This window comes from Condylura cristata, unplaced genomic scaffold, assembly GCF_000260355.1.
Source record: "Condylura cristata isolate star-nosed mole 26May11 unplaced genomic scaffold, ConCri1.0 scaffold00017, whole genome shotgun sequence".
Classification (NCBI taxonomy): domain Eukaryota; kingdom Metazoa; phylum Chordata; class Mammalia; order Eulipotyphla; family Talpidae; genus Condylura; species Condylura cristata.
The window spans coordinates 7,297,933-7,317,397 of record NW_004567118.1 but is presented as its reverse complement, the minus strand read 5'-3'; the positions used below and the strand labels follow the sequence as shown (position 1 = coordinate 7,317,397).

At 38.9% G+C, this 19,465-nt stretch overlaps 1 protein-coding gene across 2 annotated transcripts in view; it reads left to right on the top strand.

Moving 5' to 3' along the window:
* Window positions 1–18,936, top strand: part of SPOP (speckle-type POZ protein) — a 66,060-nt gene extending 47,124 nt beyond the window's left edge. For both annotated transcript variants that reach the window (XM_004684318.2, XM_012726581.1), the window contains 9 exons: window positions 28–171; window positions 842–963; window positions 2,966–3,117; window positions 3,237–3,364; window positions 9,425–9,602; window positions 12,635–12,690; window positions 13,180–13,302; window positions 16,624–16,766; window positions 17,882–18,936. In XM_004684318.2, the coding sequence (XP_004684375.1) occupies window positions 94–171; window positions 842–963; window positions 2,966–3,117; window positions 3,237–3,364; window positions 9,425–9,602; window positions 12,635–12,690; window positions 13,180–13,302; window positions 16,624–16,766; window positions 17,882–18,026 (1,125 nt within the window). In that variant the 5' untranslated portion in view covers window positions 28–93 and the 3' untranslated portion in view covers window positions 18,027–18,936. The remainder of the gene's footprint in view (window positions 1–27; window positions 172–841; window positions 964–2,965; window positions 3,118–3,236; window positions 3,365–9,424; window positions 9,603–12,634; window positions 12,691–13,179; window positions 13,303–16,623; window positions 16,767–17,881) is intronic.
* Window positions 18,937–19,465: the final 529 nt, after the last annotated feature.

Here is a 19,465-nt window from a genome sequence, read left to right as displayed (position 1 = left end):
AAATCCTCTGCCTCTTGGGTTGACCAGGGTGAAGAGAGAACAGAAATCTTTGTCCCCTGACTTTGGGAATCTTGTTTAACCTTCAAACTGGCGATGTCAAGGGTTCCAAGTCCTCCACCTCCGGCAGAAATGTCGAGTGGCCCTGTAGCTGAGAGCTGGTGCTACACACAGGTAAGTTAATGTTTTCACCTGGTAAATATTACATTTTGGGAGGAGTTGGTGGATGAAAGGAATATGATTTCTTTTACCATTGGATATTCTGCTTTATTGGATCATAAGTGCCAACAAGCAGATAGGCAAGACACTTGTCAGCTCTTTAGTTCTTGGTTTCTGCATAGAATATTAATGCCATTGGCCAGTGGCTTTCCCTGAAGGTTAAAAGGGGAGATCTTGAAACTCCATGCCTTACTCTACCCCAGTGCCCCCCCCCCCACTCCCAATGGCAATGTGTTTCTCTGTTGGACAATTCTAGGGGGAAACTAGATTTGAGATCTGCAACCACAGGTAGGACATCAATATCTCAAGGGTTGTCAGAGGCTTCTCTGAGCACAGAGACTCATTTTAAGTATGACTTTATCATGTACTTTCCCAACCCTGTTTGTGTTTTTCTCTCTTTTGGTGGAAAGTGTTTCTCCAAAGCTGAGAAAAGTTAAGAAAGCAGTTGGTCACTGAGATTTTTAAAATGTGGAAGAGGGACCTAATGAGGAAGAAGCTGACCAAACAGTGCTATCTTCTATGAATATTGTGCAGGGGAGAAGGGAGGAGAAATGATTATCTATCTTTAACCTGTTTTTTAGGTTGGCTGCTTCCTCTTTAATTGCTTCTTTTTTTCTCTCAACAGATCAAGGTAGTAAAATTCTCCTACATGTGGACCATCAATAACTTTAGCTTTTGCCGGGAGGAAATGGGTGAAGTCATTAAAAGTTCAACCTTTTCATCAGGAGCCAATGATAAACTGAAATGGTGAGGAAGAATACATGTAGTTGTAAAAGTGTTTCTGTCAGTTGTTTTGCTTAGTTTTATGGAGTCTTGACTAAAATGTAAAATCCTTGAAGGCAGAGGCTTTGTTTTGTACTTAATATATTACTTAGTGCTTAGAACAGTGCTTGGCATGTAATAGCTGCTCTCTGTATTTTTTGATTAATTCAGTGATATCAGAAAACTCAAAGGGTGTGGAGTATTATGAATAAAGAGGATCAGTGTTGTAAATGGGTATTGCCTGCTTGGCAAACAACTAACTGTCTTTCTAAGAGAGGTGGTAGCTTCTCAGCTCCAGCTGATAATTAGTAGATTTTTTCAGGGAAATCTAGATTTTAGTAAAATCTCTTAACTTTTAAATTGCCTGGTTTTAAACAATGAATGGAAATTTATTTGCTTATGTAATTGGAATGCCCAAGGTATAGAATGAGTTTGAAGGTAGTTTATCCATTTAAATTAAAATTCGGCTAATCTAATCCTTAACCCAGTTAGATAAGGCTCCCAAAGCCTTTCTCTGCCCACACTGTTAGACATCTCAAGTCTAGCTTCCCTTATGGTTGTGGAAGAACTAGAAGTAGCAGTGGGTGAGACTTACTACCATCTAGCAAGTCCTTGAACTTTTTTCTGGTCTGTGTGGCCAAGACAATGTCGTACCCACAGACTGGTTTAGGTCTGGGTGCCCTCAATTAATCCCTATGGCAAAGGGAATATGACATGAAGGTGGGTCTAATCGCATCTAAACTATTGTTGTCATGAAGAGGAGCAGGCAATTTAAGGTCCAAAATGTGCTCACAGCAAAGATAAAATTATACCCCTGGGGTAGAGTGGGGAATGGGATTAAAAGGTTGGGGGGAGTGCACAGGACTATGGTGATGGCACATAGGTGAAGTGGTGGTGGGAAGCCCACGGGAATTACAACTGAGATGGAAAAAGGCACAAAATGAAATAAAAATAAGCTATTATATTATTTTTTTAAATCCCTGAGAACCACTACTTTTGACCTCTAATCTCTGAAAAGTTAGACAGCTCTGCATTAATTCAGTATTTGTTGGCTGTATATATTAAGCAATCTACTACTACATATAAGAGAACCCTTATATTTAGATCCATATCTTTAGCACACTACGTAGTGATTTTTGTGGCATAGTAATTTTTTGAACTCACTAGAATGGCATTGGGTTGGGCTCCTGTTTGAGAGAAGTATCATAACATTGGCAAGGCCTTAGGATACATATGGCCAATATATTATATGTGATAGAAGCAGTATCTGAACCACATGCAATTCAACTAATGACATTTATAATTGAACTCAATTGAACCACATAAATTCTTTCTAGATTGTTTCCATTCATTGGTAACAGACTGACATCTGTGACTTTAGAAGCCTAGTGTAGATCTCTACCTCTTTAATGGGAGTTTATTTTTGTGTGAGTCTTCCATGCTGCCTCCTTTATTTTAATCTTAGAATATTATTTCCAGTTGATAAAATACTTGTAAAAGATTATATACTACCCTTATATTTGTTAAGAATATGAATGTTCTCTCTCCCAAGGTAGTATCAAAGTGCTCATCAACATTTTTTTCATTGTTTGTCCAAAGTGCCAACAAAATTAGGGACACACTTACTGAGATTAAGGTTTAGAACAGAGTAAGACTTAACTGTAAAATATTTTAGGGGCAATAAGATGAGTTATTTGGGAGATGATGAATAAAGAGTCAAAGATATAAGGGATGTGTTTACAGATTCTAGAATGCCTCTTTACTCCTTTTGTTGTTTCCTTTTTGAAAGGTGACTCTGGTGCCTAAGAAGAGGGAGAGCCCCGTAGTCATTCTGCTGAACTAGAATCTCCTTATGTAGGGACTGGCATTTATTATTTAAAGTATCTCCTCTGGGTCTGATGTTCTACTTACCTTTTTTCACAAGCCTCTAAACATGGGTGTTTTTGCCTTTTTTTGTTTGTTTGTTTGTTTTTCCTGTTTGGGGTAGGTGTTTGCGAGTAAACCCAAAGGGACTAGATGAAGAAAGTAAAGATTATCTGTCACTTTACCTGTTACTGGTCAGCTGTCCAAAGAGTGAAGTTCGGGCAAAATTCAAATTCTCCATCCTGAATGCCAAGGGAGAAGAAACCAAAGCTATGGGTAAATGTTCTTTGTCAATTCTTTTTTCACACTCAGCAACTTCACACACTGACAAGTTGTGCATTTGTTTTGTTTTTTGAGCAGCCTTAAATATGACTTTTTTTTTTTTTTTCACCCAGAGTCTCAACGGGCATATAGGTTTGTGCAAGGCAAAGACTGGGGATTCAAAAAATTCATCCGTAGAGATTTTCTCTTGGATGAAGCCAATGGGCTTCTCCCCGATGACAAGCTTACCCTCTTCTGTGAGGTGAGTCCTTTCACCTAACTTTTACCTGGCTGTGAAACTAGCATTTCTGTTAGGTATTTGGTAGACTCTGGTGGTATTCTATTGTATCAAGGATGAAAATGGGAAAAATCCCCAAGTGGAGTGGTGCTGCATGAACGTTATTTAGTGACTGACTGAAACCTCTGTTGTGATTTCAAGGTTGTTGGGTATGTCAGTTTTCCACTCGTTATTCTAAAAACAGATTGTCACTACCTTGGTATGTGTGATTTTTCTGGTATTCTGGCTTTTTCATTGCGGGTTTTTTTCAGATAGCATTTGGAAGGACTGTCATTTCAAGCTGAGGAGGATAGCAAGCAACTAGATAATGTATATTTGTTCCTTAAAGTTACTGGTTTCTCCTTGAGCCCAAGTGTGTTTGACTACAGATCCCTCTCCTTTCCTTTTCTGCTCTTTGAACTAGATGATTCTTACCAGGAATTGAGTGTCTCCGATTTGTCTTGCTGGAGTAATTGTGAAATAGGAAGGTGAGAACCTTTTTTTTTTTTTTTTTTGAGTGAAGGCTATGTAAAGTTCTCTGATACATAGTTAGCTTTGAGAGTTATCTGTAGTCACTAGTTAGAAGAATTCATCTGTTAACAACCTAAGAGCCTTTCTCAGGTTTACAGAAGCCTGGAAGTTCGTAAGCAAGAGTGAGTTGGATTGTGTTCTTCTTTAATGAGTATGTGCTAATTAATTGCTACATTCTGTTATCAATACATTTATAAGTACTTACCAGCTGTAATAAATGAATACAACCTCTAGTCAGCTAGGATGTTGGTGTTCCCTACTCATCATCTGGGTCAAGGAGCCACTTCCTGAGTAATTCCATGTAATGAGCGTTAACTACTATATTTTTATGGGGAGTTGCAGGCAATTTCTCCAACTACCAGTGTGTTCTGTCAAATTATAGACTCACACTGAGAGTTAATGACAGTTCCAAAGGCATATCACCACCTGTGAATGGAGAAGGATTTCTCTTAGGAATCTTACCCTTTTGGAAAAAAAATAACTGGCCAGCAACTGGTCAGCTTCTTTTTGAAATCACAGCTCATTGAATAGTTCCACAGAAGAGCGCCTAGTGATTAGAAAACTTTGGAAGCATGGCTTATTAAAATACCACACTGAATACATAAAATACAGGTTGCATATTAGCTACCTCACCTTCTTTATAAGTGCTAAGTAAAAATAAATGCTAGAATAATGGCATCTCTATAAATACATAAAATGTTGCTATTTTTTGTTTATGAACTTGAAATTTGAATCCATGTAAATTCAGCTAATTACAGGTCATACTCAGTTCCCCCAGTAAAGAAATTAGAACAATTAGTGGTTTTGTGTGTAGTTAGATATTATATAAATAGGCCATCAATTTAATCTTCACCTGTCTTAGAGACCTGTATTTCAGAGAAATTTAAAAATAGTGGACATTCTAATTTCTGTTGGAAGTGAAAGCCAATTTTTGGAACTGTTCTCTGAAGGAAAAGAAATCTCTGAGTATTGCACCCGGTGTTTTAGGCAGCACCATAACCTTTATTACAGCATTTTCCAGTCCACAGTGGGTCCAGCCTTTTCGCACATGTTTTCTCTCTACCCACCTCATCCCCTAAATCCACTCCAGCCACTCCAGCTCTGGTCTTGGAAGCTCTTGGTTTAGAAACCAATTGACCTGCTCTTTCTTGGCAATCTCTTATCCGTGGTTAAATCTAAGACATTCTCTCTTCTTTTGCTTCCCCATATAAAATTCTCTCAGGAGAAATCCTGTGGTTAAGTTTAGATTTGCCTTACTGACTTAGAAGGGAAGTGAGATGACACTTTGGAAACGAGGAGATGTTGAGCAGGGAAACGTCTGCTGGGTTCTGCTGATGCCATCGGTTTCTTACCATCAGACCAGGTGTGCCATCTGTTCCTCTCACACTTCTCTGTTGGCCACAGGTGCTTAGTGTTGCTTCTCATACTTGGGCTTGTGCCTAGTGAGACTCATTCTGTTCCAAGACTCTCTGTGGACTTAGTAGAATTCAGCATTGCAAGACAGTTGCGTGGGGTGTGTGGTAGATGTGTGGGATTTAAAAATGTCTGCAGCTCATCTAAGTTCTTAGAGCTTTTCCAAGCTAGATCATTTTTGAGTGCAAATTCTATCCTTTTGACTTGTTGCTCCTTTCTGTCAATGGAATATTTATAAATAAGTTTATTTTACTGCATGTTTATATTTTATTGGTTATTGGTTTAGCTAGATTTTCTTATTATTTTGAAGTTTGTATGAAGTGATGTCCCCATACAATTTAGGTTGTAAGTACTCCACTGTGCCATTTCTCTCTCAGCCTTTGGTCTAGGTGTTTCGCTTCTGTCCTGTCCTGATACAATAAGTGCAGTTGTTTCATGGGTTTTTGTATGTGTGTTTTGGCTGTTCCCAGAGGCCATAAGAGGAAATCCTTAGGTGAGTGAGTGAGAGTCATACGCTTTTATGTTTGGGCTTTATTTCAGTGGTATTATTGTTAATATTTAAGCGGACTTGAATAAGGGCAGGTTCTGAAAATGCTAATAGGTGGTCTTGTTTATATTGTGCTGCACTGAATTCATGTTCCATTCTCAGTGATGTTTGGTCTATTAGGAATTGTGGATATTCTTCCAAGTTGATATTATTACTTAGTTTATGTATTTGGAAGCATTTTCAAAGCATTCCCTGCATTGTTTCTTATCCAGATCCTTTGAGCTAGGTTAGTTCTGTTATCGTCACTTCATGTTATTGAGGAGAAAAGCGGTGCCTGTAGAGGTCAGGTGATTTTTCCTAACATTGTACAGCAAATTAGTGTCAGGGCCATGCCAACTCCCCCATTTTCCATCACTAATCTGCTGTACAACTCTTAAGTGGTACTGAAGGCTTTTACCAAGGAAAGAAAACAGTCTCTATCACGCTTTCTTTAACAGAGACTGTTTACTTTGGTAATCAAAGAATCACGAAAGCTTTACACTTTTAATTTTTTCTTTCATAATTTGGACCAATGAAAATCTTCATGAACTGTTTCAACTTCTATTTATATTGAAAATAAGTAGTTGTTAGCAATAAACCCCTGCTTTCACAGTGTATACTTTTAACAGGTAGAAAATTCCAACACCTCTTTGTAATATTGCAATGAAAGATGAAATGAGAAAAATCAAATATGAAATATCTAGACACTAGTTAACTCTTTAAACATCCTTTTTCATCTCAAATGTAAATATCCCATCATATACTAGAGGTGTTTTTGTCAAATTTTAAATAATGTGGGTCTGTTCATTTTTTATTTTATTAATGAATTTTTTAGATGTACTGGTACACCTATTTGACTATTTGATTGTTTTTGACCTATAGAAATAGAGATTTAATGTAACATTATTATAGGCTATAAAGCATGATAATGTAGTAAACCTCCCCCCAATCTAACATCATCACCTGTAACTTGAAACTAGCTTGTATGTGCTTGTCATCTATTCCTGACATCTGCTATCTCCATAATCCGAGGATGGTATATTCTGAATGTATGCTGTCATTCCCTTGTTTATTACTTGTATTGTTTTGATTTGCTTGTTTTGAGCTTTATAAAATGATGTTAGATTGTATGTAGTCATCTGTGACTTGCTTTTTTCATAATTTGTGTTGTGGTTGTAACTATAGTTCATTCATTTTTAGTGCTGTTCGATAGCTCGTTGTATGAATATACAGTGGTCTTGTTCATTTTCCTGTTGATGAGCATTGAGATCATTGCTAGACTTTCAATTAGAAATAGTGCTGCCTCTGTAAACAATTATACAGTAAGGTTTTTTAATTACAAAGAAATTTAAGATATATTTCTATTGATTTACTTTGACTTTTTATGTCTTGATAAAATGTAAGCAAATTGGCACAATCTTTGGTCTTCTATGAAATTTTCTTTTTTAAGAAAAGGAATTGACTTTACAAGTGAGGCCTTTTTACAACTTGAAGTTTAGAGGGATATACAGCCTTCCTGAGACATTTTCATGCAGTCATTTATAAGACGACATAAATGTCACAGTCACGTCATCTTCACAGCTGCAATTCTGAATGAGTCTCCATAGTCAACTTTATAGGCATTTAAAAAAATCTTTATTTTTTTTCTCAAAATGGTCTCATTTTAGCATCATCATTTGCAGAGAAAAACGATCTCTTTATAAGTTAAAAGTTTGGGCTCTGAAGACTCATTTGTGAATGCCATTTAAAATTTATTTTTAATTAAGCGTATTTAATGTTGGTAAGAGGTGCCAGACATTCAGAACTCTGGAGACTCCAAGCATCCATATATCTACAGAACAAATCTGGCTGAGACAGTAAAGGTACATTCTCCTTCCTGCTGTGTTCCTGTCTATATCTAGAGTGAGGAATTGCCCCTATGTGAGAAGTCACATTTTTTAGGCTTTGCTCATTATTTATGATGCATCTAACCAGCATAAGGGCCACTGGTCACCATAGTCTGAAATCCAGCCTAACGCTTGCCATTTCATTTTACCCAGGCTAGTAAATTGCCTGTGTTAATGACTTTGGACTCCTGTCAACCTGGTTTAATTCAGACCTAGGAACCCAGTGCCAAAAGCCCTCTCCATTCTCATCATTGGCCATTCCAAGATTCTCCTGCCTTTTCCTCAGAGGAAGCTGGATTTAACTGGTCTTTTCCTTTTTCCCATTTTTTTTAATCAGTATTTTGAAGCGGTAACTGAAAATGGGCAACTCCCACTTTTGGTGTTAATATCAAAGAAGTGAAGTTGTTAATATGAGAAAGTGGCTGAACTAAATTAGAGATCTTACATAGGACAAGAGAGAATCTCTAGAGTGGTTTATGCTGTATCTTGGGCTATTAAAATAATGTAATAATCTGGCCCTAATAAATGTGCTACTGATGCTAAACACATTTGTAATTCATTAATTTAGCTATTTTATTGTTTAAGACCATAATGGCCAGTTTTCTAAACAGATGAATAGATTTCTTGACCTGATAAGAAATATCTCCCTCCTGCACCAAAAGAACTTTGGGGCATTTCGATGGGGCATTAGCTTTACCCCTGGATTTATAGCTACACTTAGGGATGACGTTCATCTTGAAGATTAAGAGAAATTTGGATCATTTAGGGTGCTCCTAAGCTCTTTCTGATCTAACTTGTAGGAATAACAAAAGTAAGGAGTTGATTCTCAAGGTTTGTGAATTCTGCTTTGATTTTAAAATTTCTAAATTAACATGCTGTATGAGATAAAGAATAGCAGTGGTTTACTAGGCAGAAGACTGATCTGCTGGATCTTATTTTTAGTTTAGTAACTTACATTTATTTTATAATGTTTTATGATAAAAATCCTTGTATTTGATATCCTAACAAATTTCTCTGTATTGAGAAATTGCTGCTGCTAAATGTTGTGACGACACCTCTGACACCTGTTGTCTTTCTGTTCAAAGTTGTTCAGTGTGTCCAACTGGAGCCAGCCAGCCTGCATGTCATTGTCACAAATGACTGAGGAAAGGTTGCAAACCATCTAGTTATCACTATCAGAAAGAACTTCAAGCCCAGTCTTGTTCACTATACTAACTTGTGAAGAAGCACAAATCATTTACTGGACTTTATAGAAACTATACTTTATTTCCATGGTCCAGACCTAACTAAGTGAATTCTTTCTAGAGAGTTTAAAAAATGGTAGTTTCTATAGGAGCTCTTTGTGCTTAACTGTTTGCTTGCAGCATAATAAGGTAAATGCTTGAAGTTCAGCTTTGGTTTTGTCAGTTTTTTCCCCTTTGTGTGACTCAGGTTTCCTGCCAGGAGAGGTATAGCTTTTTAGAAGTTGGGTAAGAAGGAAATTTGTGGGGCACTCTCTCCCCACTTACCTGAGGTGGTAATGGTTATGATAGATTGGAAGTTACTTGATTTGTAGAGATGGTTTCAAGAGACTGTAACTTACTTTATTATCTGAGTGTACCTAGGAGTATATAAAATATACTCTCCTTCTTCTGGGTAGAAAGTTCCTGGTAACAAAAGTTTTAGTCTGTGTTTTCTTATTTTTTACAGGTGAGTGTGGTGCAAGATTCTGTCAACATTTCTGGCCAGAATACCATGAATATGGTGAAAGTTCCTGAGTGCCGATTGGCAGATGAGCTAGGAGGACTGTGGGAGAATTCCCGTTTCACAGACTGTTGTTTGTGTGTTGCCGGCCAGGAATTCCAGGCTCACAAAGCTATCTTAGCAGGTTAGTATTTATTCATGGGAAGGTTTACTTTTGATAAAACAAGGGGAAACAGTAGCTTCATAATTGCCTTTTGAGTAACTTAAGCTTTTTGAACTAGTGAAAAAAACTGCAACTACATACAATTCTGTATTGTGACATTAGTTGTCAAAAACAGAAGTCCAAAATTTCCATAAAATGATATTTGCTTTTTTCTCCGTAGTGGACTTAGGCCATCATATTCAAGGACTAGATGATAATGATAACAGTATTGAACGCCTTCGCACCTTGATAGTAGATGTCTAAACACTGTGGTTTTAGCCCTTCCACAGAATTTGTAGCGATGTAATGAAGATGTAATGAGATGTAATGAAGAAGATTCTAACTGTGCTATAGCTAGGTGCCCAGCCCTGGAGATATTAGCTCTCTCTTTTATACAAATAACACTGAAAGAAAATTCAAAAAGAGATTTTTTTTTACCTGCTCTTTTATTTTTATTTATTTATTTGTTATATATATATATATATATATATATTATTTTTTATAACAGTTTATTTTTACATCATTTTGTACATTTTTTTCTCCATCTCAGTTGTAATCCCCGCAGGTTTCCCATCACCAAGTCACCCGTGTGCTATCACCATAATCCCGTGCACTTCCCTCCCCACCACCCCGTTTTTGATCCCATTCCCCACTCCACCCCCACAAAATGGGAGTATATGGCTGTTCATTATTCTTGTTATTTTCTCACCTGGTCCATTATACTCCTGCTATGAGTGAAAGCATCCGGTATTTTCTTTCTCTTTCTGGCTTATCTCACTAAGCATGATCTTTTGCAGCTCCATCCAAGTTGCTGCAAAAGACATGTGTTTCTCCAAAAAGAGATTTTTTTTAAAGGAAAAAAAATTAGAAGTTGAGGATTTGCTAGTGACTGGAAGGTTGGGTCTTTCTCTAATAATAGACCCTTGATCTTTAAGACTTGAAAGACGTAGAGCAGGTACTGATAAGAAAGCACCAGCTTTCACCTCACATGAAAACATAGGAGTTTTAATCACAAATTTACATTTGGTCTACAAGACATGAGAGGCCATCACATCATCTTTTTCGGTGCCAGATTTCTTACCAAGACCCACAGCTCTAAAACAGACACCTGCCAAACCTGTGTCTGGCTCAGCCTAAGCACTGTTCTGTCCCTCTCTCAGCTGGCTGTTACAGTATACTGCTAAAGGAGTTACTGGTTAGTGTCCCTCAGCACAGCCAAGAACTCTTTCTACATATTACGCAGTTAGCTACCTTTCTTTATCTCAACAACAGACTTCAGACTTGTATCACTGTTCTTTACTCTCCAGCATCTAACAGGTGACCTTTCTACTTTCAAGAGAAAATGGAGGCCCTTTTGTAGGAACTCCCTCAACTTTGCTTCTCACTTTACTTGGCGTTTTCCCTGCAATCTCAGTGGAGGGAATGTGCTTCACTTTACTTGGCGTTTTCCCTGCAATCTCAGTGGAGGGAATGTGCTTCCTATGTCCAAAACAGACTGTATTTTCTACTTTTGTTTCATAAGCCATGCTGCCTTCTCAGAAACCTTGCCCTGCCAGTTGTACCCTTATTAACTGTATCTTTCCCCCATCTCTTCCTCTTATTGCCTGTTTACCCTCAGCCTATTAACAGACAAAAGCTTTCCCTCTAGTTAGTCTCCCTCCTTTCTGTCAGAACTAAGTTTCCTATGTTAGCACATTCATTATCTGTTTTTCCTTCCTATTTAGCCACAGTTCACCTCACCTCTATACCTCTTAAATATTTTTCTCCAAAGTCAGTTAACCCCTAACTTTATGGGATCCTTAGTTCATACATACTCTTTATGTGTATATGTGTGTGTATATATATATATATATATATATATATATATTAATTCATATATTGTTAGACTTCTCTGTCCTGTTCCTGTGGCTACTCTAATGTGTGACCTCCCTCTTCTTTACCCACCCCTTTAAAGGTTGGTGTTTCCCAAAGGTCTGCTTCAGTTTTCTTTTCACTCTATGTATTTTCCTTGGGTGATTTTATTTGTTCTCATAGTATTAGTTTATGTCTATCCACGGAAGACTTCTGAGTATATTGCCACTTTGAACCCTTCCCTCCTTGATTAAAAGCACCATCTTTTAGTCTTCAATTTCTCTAATGTTAATCTTAGCACCTTCTGAGATAAGAACAGTGAGAATTAATACCCTTTTGGAATAGATTCAGATATTTCAGAGGGTTAAGTCCAAGATAATATAGTTACAAAATGGCAGGTCTAAAATTAGTACTTTCTGACATAAACTATAGGTCAAAGTTTTAGTTATCTGTTAGTTTGTTTTCCATCTCTTAGGGAAAGTTTGGTGGTCTCAACTTTCAACAAGAACCCTGATTAATTGGACAGGATAAAATTTGAGTTCTTAGCTATTTTATTGCTTTCATGGTTGAAGTTAAATTTATTTGTTTTTCACAGCATTCATTAGGCTAGAAATGGCATGACTTAAAATTCTATTTCTTTTTTGCCTATTTGGAGTTTGTTCATCTCTGTTGACTTGGAGGAACAGACAGCACACCATAAAGGCATGTACTTCATCTAGCTAGCGGATGCCCTTGAGCTCTCTGTTCTTGACTTCCATGCTGTGTGGTCACTGAAAGTGGAGAAAAGTATGTGTCATTGTTCCAGGCAGACATCCAGCTATTAGAACACCCTCCTTAGGCCATAAAAGATCTTCCGTATTCAAACTCCCAAGTCTGTCTATAGGGGATCCCTGTCATCTAACAGAATTTGAATAAGTTCCTTGGAATATGAATGGTTGGAATAAAGTTAGTAGAAAGTTTTATTTTCAAAGTTGTGATTTCTTTTTTCCCCTTTGCTCAGTTATTGGAATTAAAAGAGATTAATTTTATAATTCTGGTATGATTTGAGGGTAAGACCCTTTCTATAGCAGTGAGACAGAAAAATAAACAATTTCTTCTTCAGAACAGAAGACCCAAGAGATTCAGTGTGATAACCATCTCTCTGTTTCCCTTTCATGTTAAAGCTCGTTCTCCTGTTTTTAGTGCCATGTTTGAGCATGAAATGGAGGAGAGCAAAAAGGTATGTAACAGGATGGGGATAAGTCTTTTTAGCTTTGGTACTAGATCCAGTTGACTTCTCAGCTTGGCAGCAGGCTTATTTTGCTTAATTATATTTTTTCTTATTGTGTTATAATGGAGTACAGTTACTTGAACAGGTACTTTGTAAGAGAAGAGAGAGGTTCCAGAAGTATTCTAAACAAAACAAACTCATTCAGTCTCAATCCCAGACAGAGTTTTGGGTTGAAGGTTCTAGGCATGTTTTCTGTTCAGAAAACTCAGGAAAAAAAAGGTGAAAATTAAGCATATAGTCATTTTGCTGTTGAACAAAGGTGGCATACCTGTGGGAGTGGGGGCAGACTGTTTTAACAAATAGGGGGAAATTTTCCATTCATATTAGGTCTTTAAATGATAAAACTTTCTCTCCACACCAGCGCTTGAAATCGTGAAAATTGTTTAGGGATTTTTTATTCTGTTGGAATAGTTCTCATTTTCAGTTTTTCTGGCATAGAATCGGGTTGAAATCAATGATGTGGAGCCTGAAGTTTTTAAGGAAATGATGTGCTTCATTTACACGGGGAAGGCTCCAAACCTCGACAAAATGGCCGATGATTTGCTGGCAGCTGCTGACAAGGTGAGATAAGAATAGAAAAATGATCCTAAGAATAGGAGTTTTTTGACCTTTGAGTTTAATGCCTGAACTTTTATGTTGCATGGGTTCAGTGAATAAGATGAGTATATACCCTAATTTGATAAAGACAACACACATTTTGACATGAGAAATGTTAGAAGTGTGAAAATCAAAATGTGGAAAAAAAGGAAATAATGGTGATTACCTAAAACAACAGGCTAGTAATTCCCAAAGTAAGATTAAGGGTAAAGGTTAATAAAATACTGAATTTAGGGCCCTCCCTGGTGGCGCAGCGGGTTAGAGCACAGCACTGAGAATCTAAAGCCACTTCTGCATGAGTTCGATTCCCGCCTGCCCCGGAGGTGACCACATGGTGTGGCAGACCTCTCCTGACCCACCCGCTGCTCCCCTTAGCAGTGTACTTCGTTGATCTGCCTGTTCTGTTCCCCGCTCTGTCTCTGGTGAAGCCCCTCACCGCCCCTGAGCCTCAGGCCTGTACCCCAATTCTGTATGCACAAATAAATAAATCTTTAAAAAAAAATACTGAATTTAACCAAATCAAACTGGTATTTTTGTGTGTTGCTTTACTGAAAGATTTCTCAAAACCTTTGGAGTGTTAATGTGCATTGTAAGTTTTATAAAAGGGAATATGTCATATCATGTTTCTCCAGTTTTGTTAAACCTGGAGTTCTTTTTCTCAAGGACCGCCTTCAGGGATGTGTTTCTCAAGCAGACTTTTGGAAACTGGTTTTTATTGTTTAGATACAACAAAAGTTCTTGGTGACATGTCCTCCAATACACTGTTGCCTGAGGTGAGAGAGGAAGTGCAACAATTGCTGTTCTTCCTGTGTTAGGGAGACAGCTGAGACAAGGGTGCTAATAGTACATAGACCCAGTGAGACGCATGTACTGGGAGAAAGATGGTTCTTTGCTCCATGACGTTGCAACGCCCATCTGAGGGCACAGCTGGCTCTGACCCAAGGGCACTACAGGACTTGCCCACGGAGAGTCTCCTTCCACCTCCCACTGTACCCCTACAGACAGAGAGAAGAGCCTGGGTTTATAGGAGAGGTTTTGTCTTTATTAATCAACTTTTTGGAGTGTGTGTAGAGGGTGAGACATGCAAACCCAATAGCTCCTACTGATCCAAAGGATTGAAAAATAGCTGTATCTGTGCAGATATTCTATACCGTTAGAGTCTAGCTTAAGAGGAACTGGCTTTCAGTGAAGACAGTGAGAAAATAATCCCATAATCTCTGCCGTAGAACACCCAGCCTAATACCTACTTTTATAAACATGCCTTTATGATGATTCTGCTTCATCTGCCTTCTGATGGTCCATGAATGGGTGTCACACCAGGAACCTGCCCCCTCATATCTAACTCCGATCATAGTGACTAGTACTTGCAAGGCCCACATTTAAGACAGAAATACTGTGGCTTAAAGCTGCGTATCCTTAGAGCCAGAGTTAGACATCTGTGTTCCCTGGGTTTTCATTCTTGCTCTTCAGCCAGAGAACCTGCTGGGAACCTCCTATAAGTGCATAGAGCACGGGAATTAGCCTGACTTGACATTCTACGGATGATATTTTCAGTACGATGTGTTAACTTACATTTTTAAGATAAAGCAGCTGAATCACAGCAGTGCTTTCAATGTATGAATGAGAAGGTACCAAAGGGTACATTTCTAATTCCATTCAGAATTTCCCTTTAGACAGTTTTTACTCCAAGTTTACTTGAAAACATTTTTACCTTTACACCTCCTCATGAGCTTTAGGAAACAGAATAAGAAATCTTTCATGGAAGGATCTAAACATCTAGAATTTACCCAAGAGTCTGAAACAGCTTCTTCTAAGCCTTCCCATTCTCCTGGGGACGTGTGTAATTAGACCAAAAACAAAACAAAACACGTAGTCCAGGCCTGGGAGACACAATTTCAGTCTCCTGGGTAAGTACTGCCATTAGGCAGGTTTTTCAGAAGCATAATTAAGAAAAAAATTTTTTGTCCCCTAAGGGATAAGAATGGCTACTTTTGTCTCATTACGCAGTAGGGATCACAACTATTCACAGTAAAAGTCCTTTTAAAAGAATGTATTGAGAAAAGATAGGAGAAATATCCTATGCAGCACTATATAAAGACTGAACGTTTATTCAACCTTTCCAACCTTTGAAAACAAAAACGGCAACCTAATTTCTTGCTTGTCTAGTATCATTTCTATTTTCCATGGAAACTGTTTTCCAGTTACTCAAATGGAAAAAAATTAAAGCTGCACCAAAACCAATAAAACTCTCCTTTTGCTGCAGGAGATCACAGTGCCAGTAGATATGCCTCCTCACCTAGAATTCATAAAAATAAAATTGTCCTGGTTTGATTGCCATGATTCCGCCTGGAGGAGTACTGTGCCGTTGAGTCCTGAGGCCCTCAAAATGGGACCTGTGTGGAGACTGCGGTTACCCTCAAAGCAGATTGTTCTCCTGTGAGCCCATTAGTGACAGTTTATTTTGTGCCACCTTTCATCCTTTCCTCCTCCTTATCCCTGCTGTTCCTTAGTAAGTTCATAATCTCATTTTGAGAGCAAGTAGTACAGTTGCATCAAAACAAATCAACTAGATCAAATGTGCCAATAACAACCTAGACCTTCCATTTCTAGAACATCTATATGGAAAGTAGGAAGTTTTTAGACTGAAACTGGACCCTGGGTCTCTGTTGCTTTGCCCTAAGCATCTAACCTCAGCCCCAACAAAATAGGACTTCATTTTTAATCTTTTTCTGTTTAAAGGAGACCGGGTTGACTCTCATTCAGGAACAACTAGTGGCAGAAATGCCAGTGAAAGTCACCACAGGGCTCCTTTTCACTGTCTGATGGGTCAGTTGGGATACCCTGCTGGGCTGCGACGGGTTTAGTGAAAGGATTGTGCTTCAACCTGGTCTGGCTCTAAATAAAAGAATGTATAAAGGCAATGCCCTGTTGACTTGAAGCACAGTGTTACCTTATTTTAAAGGTAGATAGTGGTTGTTTAAGAAGTACTTTAATCTTAGTTGGGGCAGGTTACCCCTGAAGATGCAGGTTTACACTATAATTAGCCTTTCTCTGATAGACTTTAGAATTTGAATGGCAGCTGTGCAAGGTTTCCTAACTGTCTTCACGTCAGCCTTCTGAGCATGGGGATGTTTTATAATTATAGTTGCGGCTGTAGCCTTTTCATGGTCGGCAGTTTTGTTCGGGTATCCAGTTACATGATGGTCCAGCTGAAGAAAACAGCTTCTGTAGTGGTCTGCCCAGAGCTATTCCTGCTCTGACGACAGCCGTGCTTATGTTTTACAGTATGCCCTGGAGCGTTTAAAGGTCATGTGTGAGGATGCCCTCTGCAGTAACCTCTCCGTGGAGAACGCCGCAGAAATTCTCATCCTGGCTGACCTCCACAGCGCAGATCAGTTGAAAACTCAGGCGGTGGATTTCATCAACTAGTGAGTTGACAACTTCAAAGTTCTTCTTTAAGTATAGTTGGACTAGCTAGAAAAATGAGAAAGACTTTGAATCAGTAAGTACAACAGGTGAGGAGCTTCAGTAATGTTCTTAAAATAAGCATAGAGTTTTCATCTTCCCCCTTCAGCTTGACAGTGTGGAAGATGGTTTTGTTCTCAGGGGCCTAAAATCCTTTTCGTGAGTGAGGTATTTAACTTCCTTGTAATAGTAAGAATTGACAAAAATGTAATTTACTGGCCTGAAAATGCTGTAATACCTGTAAACAGTAGCTTCTACTTCACACTGACTTAACAAAACATGGATTTCTGGGAGAATGGAAGGATGTTTTTTGTAAGTTAGTAAAATGTAACTGTTGATTGTAGAATGAGGGAAAAGAGTAGATGAGATGGCTAAAACCTATTTTGGAAAAAACTGTCCGTTCCAGTAGATCTCTTCATGAATCCTAAGTGTCAGATGACCAAGCCATTATTTCTGAAATCACTCTCACTAGACATGTTCTTCTCACTTGGAGTGAGGGGTGCAGTACCTATAAAAATTGGAAAATCCCAAGGAAGAGCAGCAGGCCTTATAAAACCCTCACAGCAACTCTTTGGGGGGTGAGACAAGACAGTCTGTAGGGCTTTTCAGAGACATTATCAACTGCAACAGAAGAGGGAGGGAAGAGACCCGTCGTTGTGGTCTCTAATGAGTTCCTTCTAGTGAATTCTCACTGGACACTTGCTGGTGCTATTTAGATGTTAACCTCTCAGGGAAGTGTGGTTATTATCTCCTTTCTTGATCATCACACGGTGCCCAGGCCATGTTCTTCCCTATGGTTGTGAGCCAGATGGAAGTGTGGCGCTGTCTGGCCGGGAGAACTCCTGCTTTTCCCTTCTGCTAGAATCACCAGCAAGTAGAGAGAGCATTGACAGCGGGCCCCTGCCTGGTATCTGCCTGCCATGTCTGAAAGGCAGATTCTCATGCATATTTTGGGGGTGGTCTGATTCTTTCATTGACACCCTTTACAGCAAGCTCTGGGAGATAAGGGTATCTAGGTGACTATTTAAACGACCTACACACACTCCTTTTGTAACCCACCTCTCCACATTTCTTGTAGTCATGCTTCAGACGTCTTGGAGACCTCTGGCTGGAAGTCAATGGTGGTGTCACATCCTCACTTGGTGGCCGAAGCATATCGCTCTCTGGCTTCGGCACAGTGCCCTTTTCTGGGACCCCCACGCAAGCGCCTGAAGCAATCCTAAGATCCTGCCTGTTGTAAGACTTCCGTTTATTTTCCAGAAGCAGCAGCCACGGTTGCTGCCACTGACCACCAGGTAGACAGCGCAATCTGTGGAGCTTTTACTGTTGTGGGGGGAAAGACTGCATCGTGGCCCCAGACTTTTAAAACAGCACTAAATAAACTTTGGGGAAACGGGGGGAGGGAAGGGCCTGGGACTCGGGGCAGTTCAGCCTATTGAAAACCCTGTTGCTGTGTCACTGTGTTCCCTTTGGCCTGGCCAAGTTTGATACGGTGGGGATTCAGTTTAGGCAGTGACCCTGTGGACATCCCAGCGGTGGTACTTTGGAGAAACCTGTCTGCATCTGACTGAGCAGAACGAATTGTCAGGTGCCTGGAGCGAAAAGGAAAAAAATAAAAAATAAAAGGACATTTAGTTTTAAAAGAAGGGAAAAGGAAAGGAAAGAAGAAAGGATTTTTGCAGACTTTCTCAAAAATCAGCTTGTGGAATCTAGTAGTATTTATGTTGCGAGAAACTAATTTTAGTCCATCCAACTGTGCTAAAACTTGGATATTTGTGAAAACTCCTCACCACCATACAACTATCAGAAGAGCTCTCTTGTTGTTAGCACTTACTGTTTGCAAGAACAGAATACATCCTTTTATCCTTTTATGAAAAATGACAAGTGAAGGTGAAAGAGGAAAGAGGTTATTTGATCTGGAAGATGAGTGTTCTGATGTGGTGGCATTTGCAAAAAATCTTTATTGGTGTTGAAAACTGGAAAAAATAATTCATCCAGAATTCATACTGTCTTGACAAGAACTATGGTTCTCTGTTTTTAGATATTGTGGAAAATGTTTTTTGGCATTTTTCTCTGATTTTATTTCTCTTCCCTACCCCCTTTTCTAAAAAACAAAAACAAACAAACAAACAAAAAAAAAAACACAACAAAACAAAAAATAGAACAAAAAGAAGAAAAGGAAATTTTATTATTAATGCTGTGTGAAAAAAATCCCAACCCAGATTGCTCAGCTGTTCCTACCTGACTTGCCGCCTGCATAGGAGCCGATCCTGTTCCTTCCAATTCACCTTCTTCCTACAGAGGAGAACTTCCAAATGTTAATTTTTTCTTTTTGAAAATATAAATAATTACTATTTTGTACTGTGTGGTATCTCTGGTCTTTTTTTCTACTCACCTGGCTGCCCTCTGGATCTGAGTTCTTATAGGACCTTGAAGGCCCGGTTTGATCCATCAGTTTGCAGAGGTTATGTGAATTGTCTAAGCAGCAGGGATTCGCCACCTCTCCTAACCTTATATATGTTTCCTTTGGGAGCTACCAGCACCTGCCAGCCTCTTGTCTTTGAGTATCTCAGAGTTCCCATCCCCGTGAGGGATCAGGCTCCTCCTTCTGCCAAGACAAGTAATGGAAATGAGCTTTTCTGCACTCCGTATGTTTTCAGAT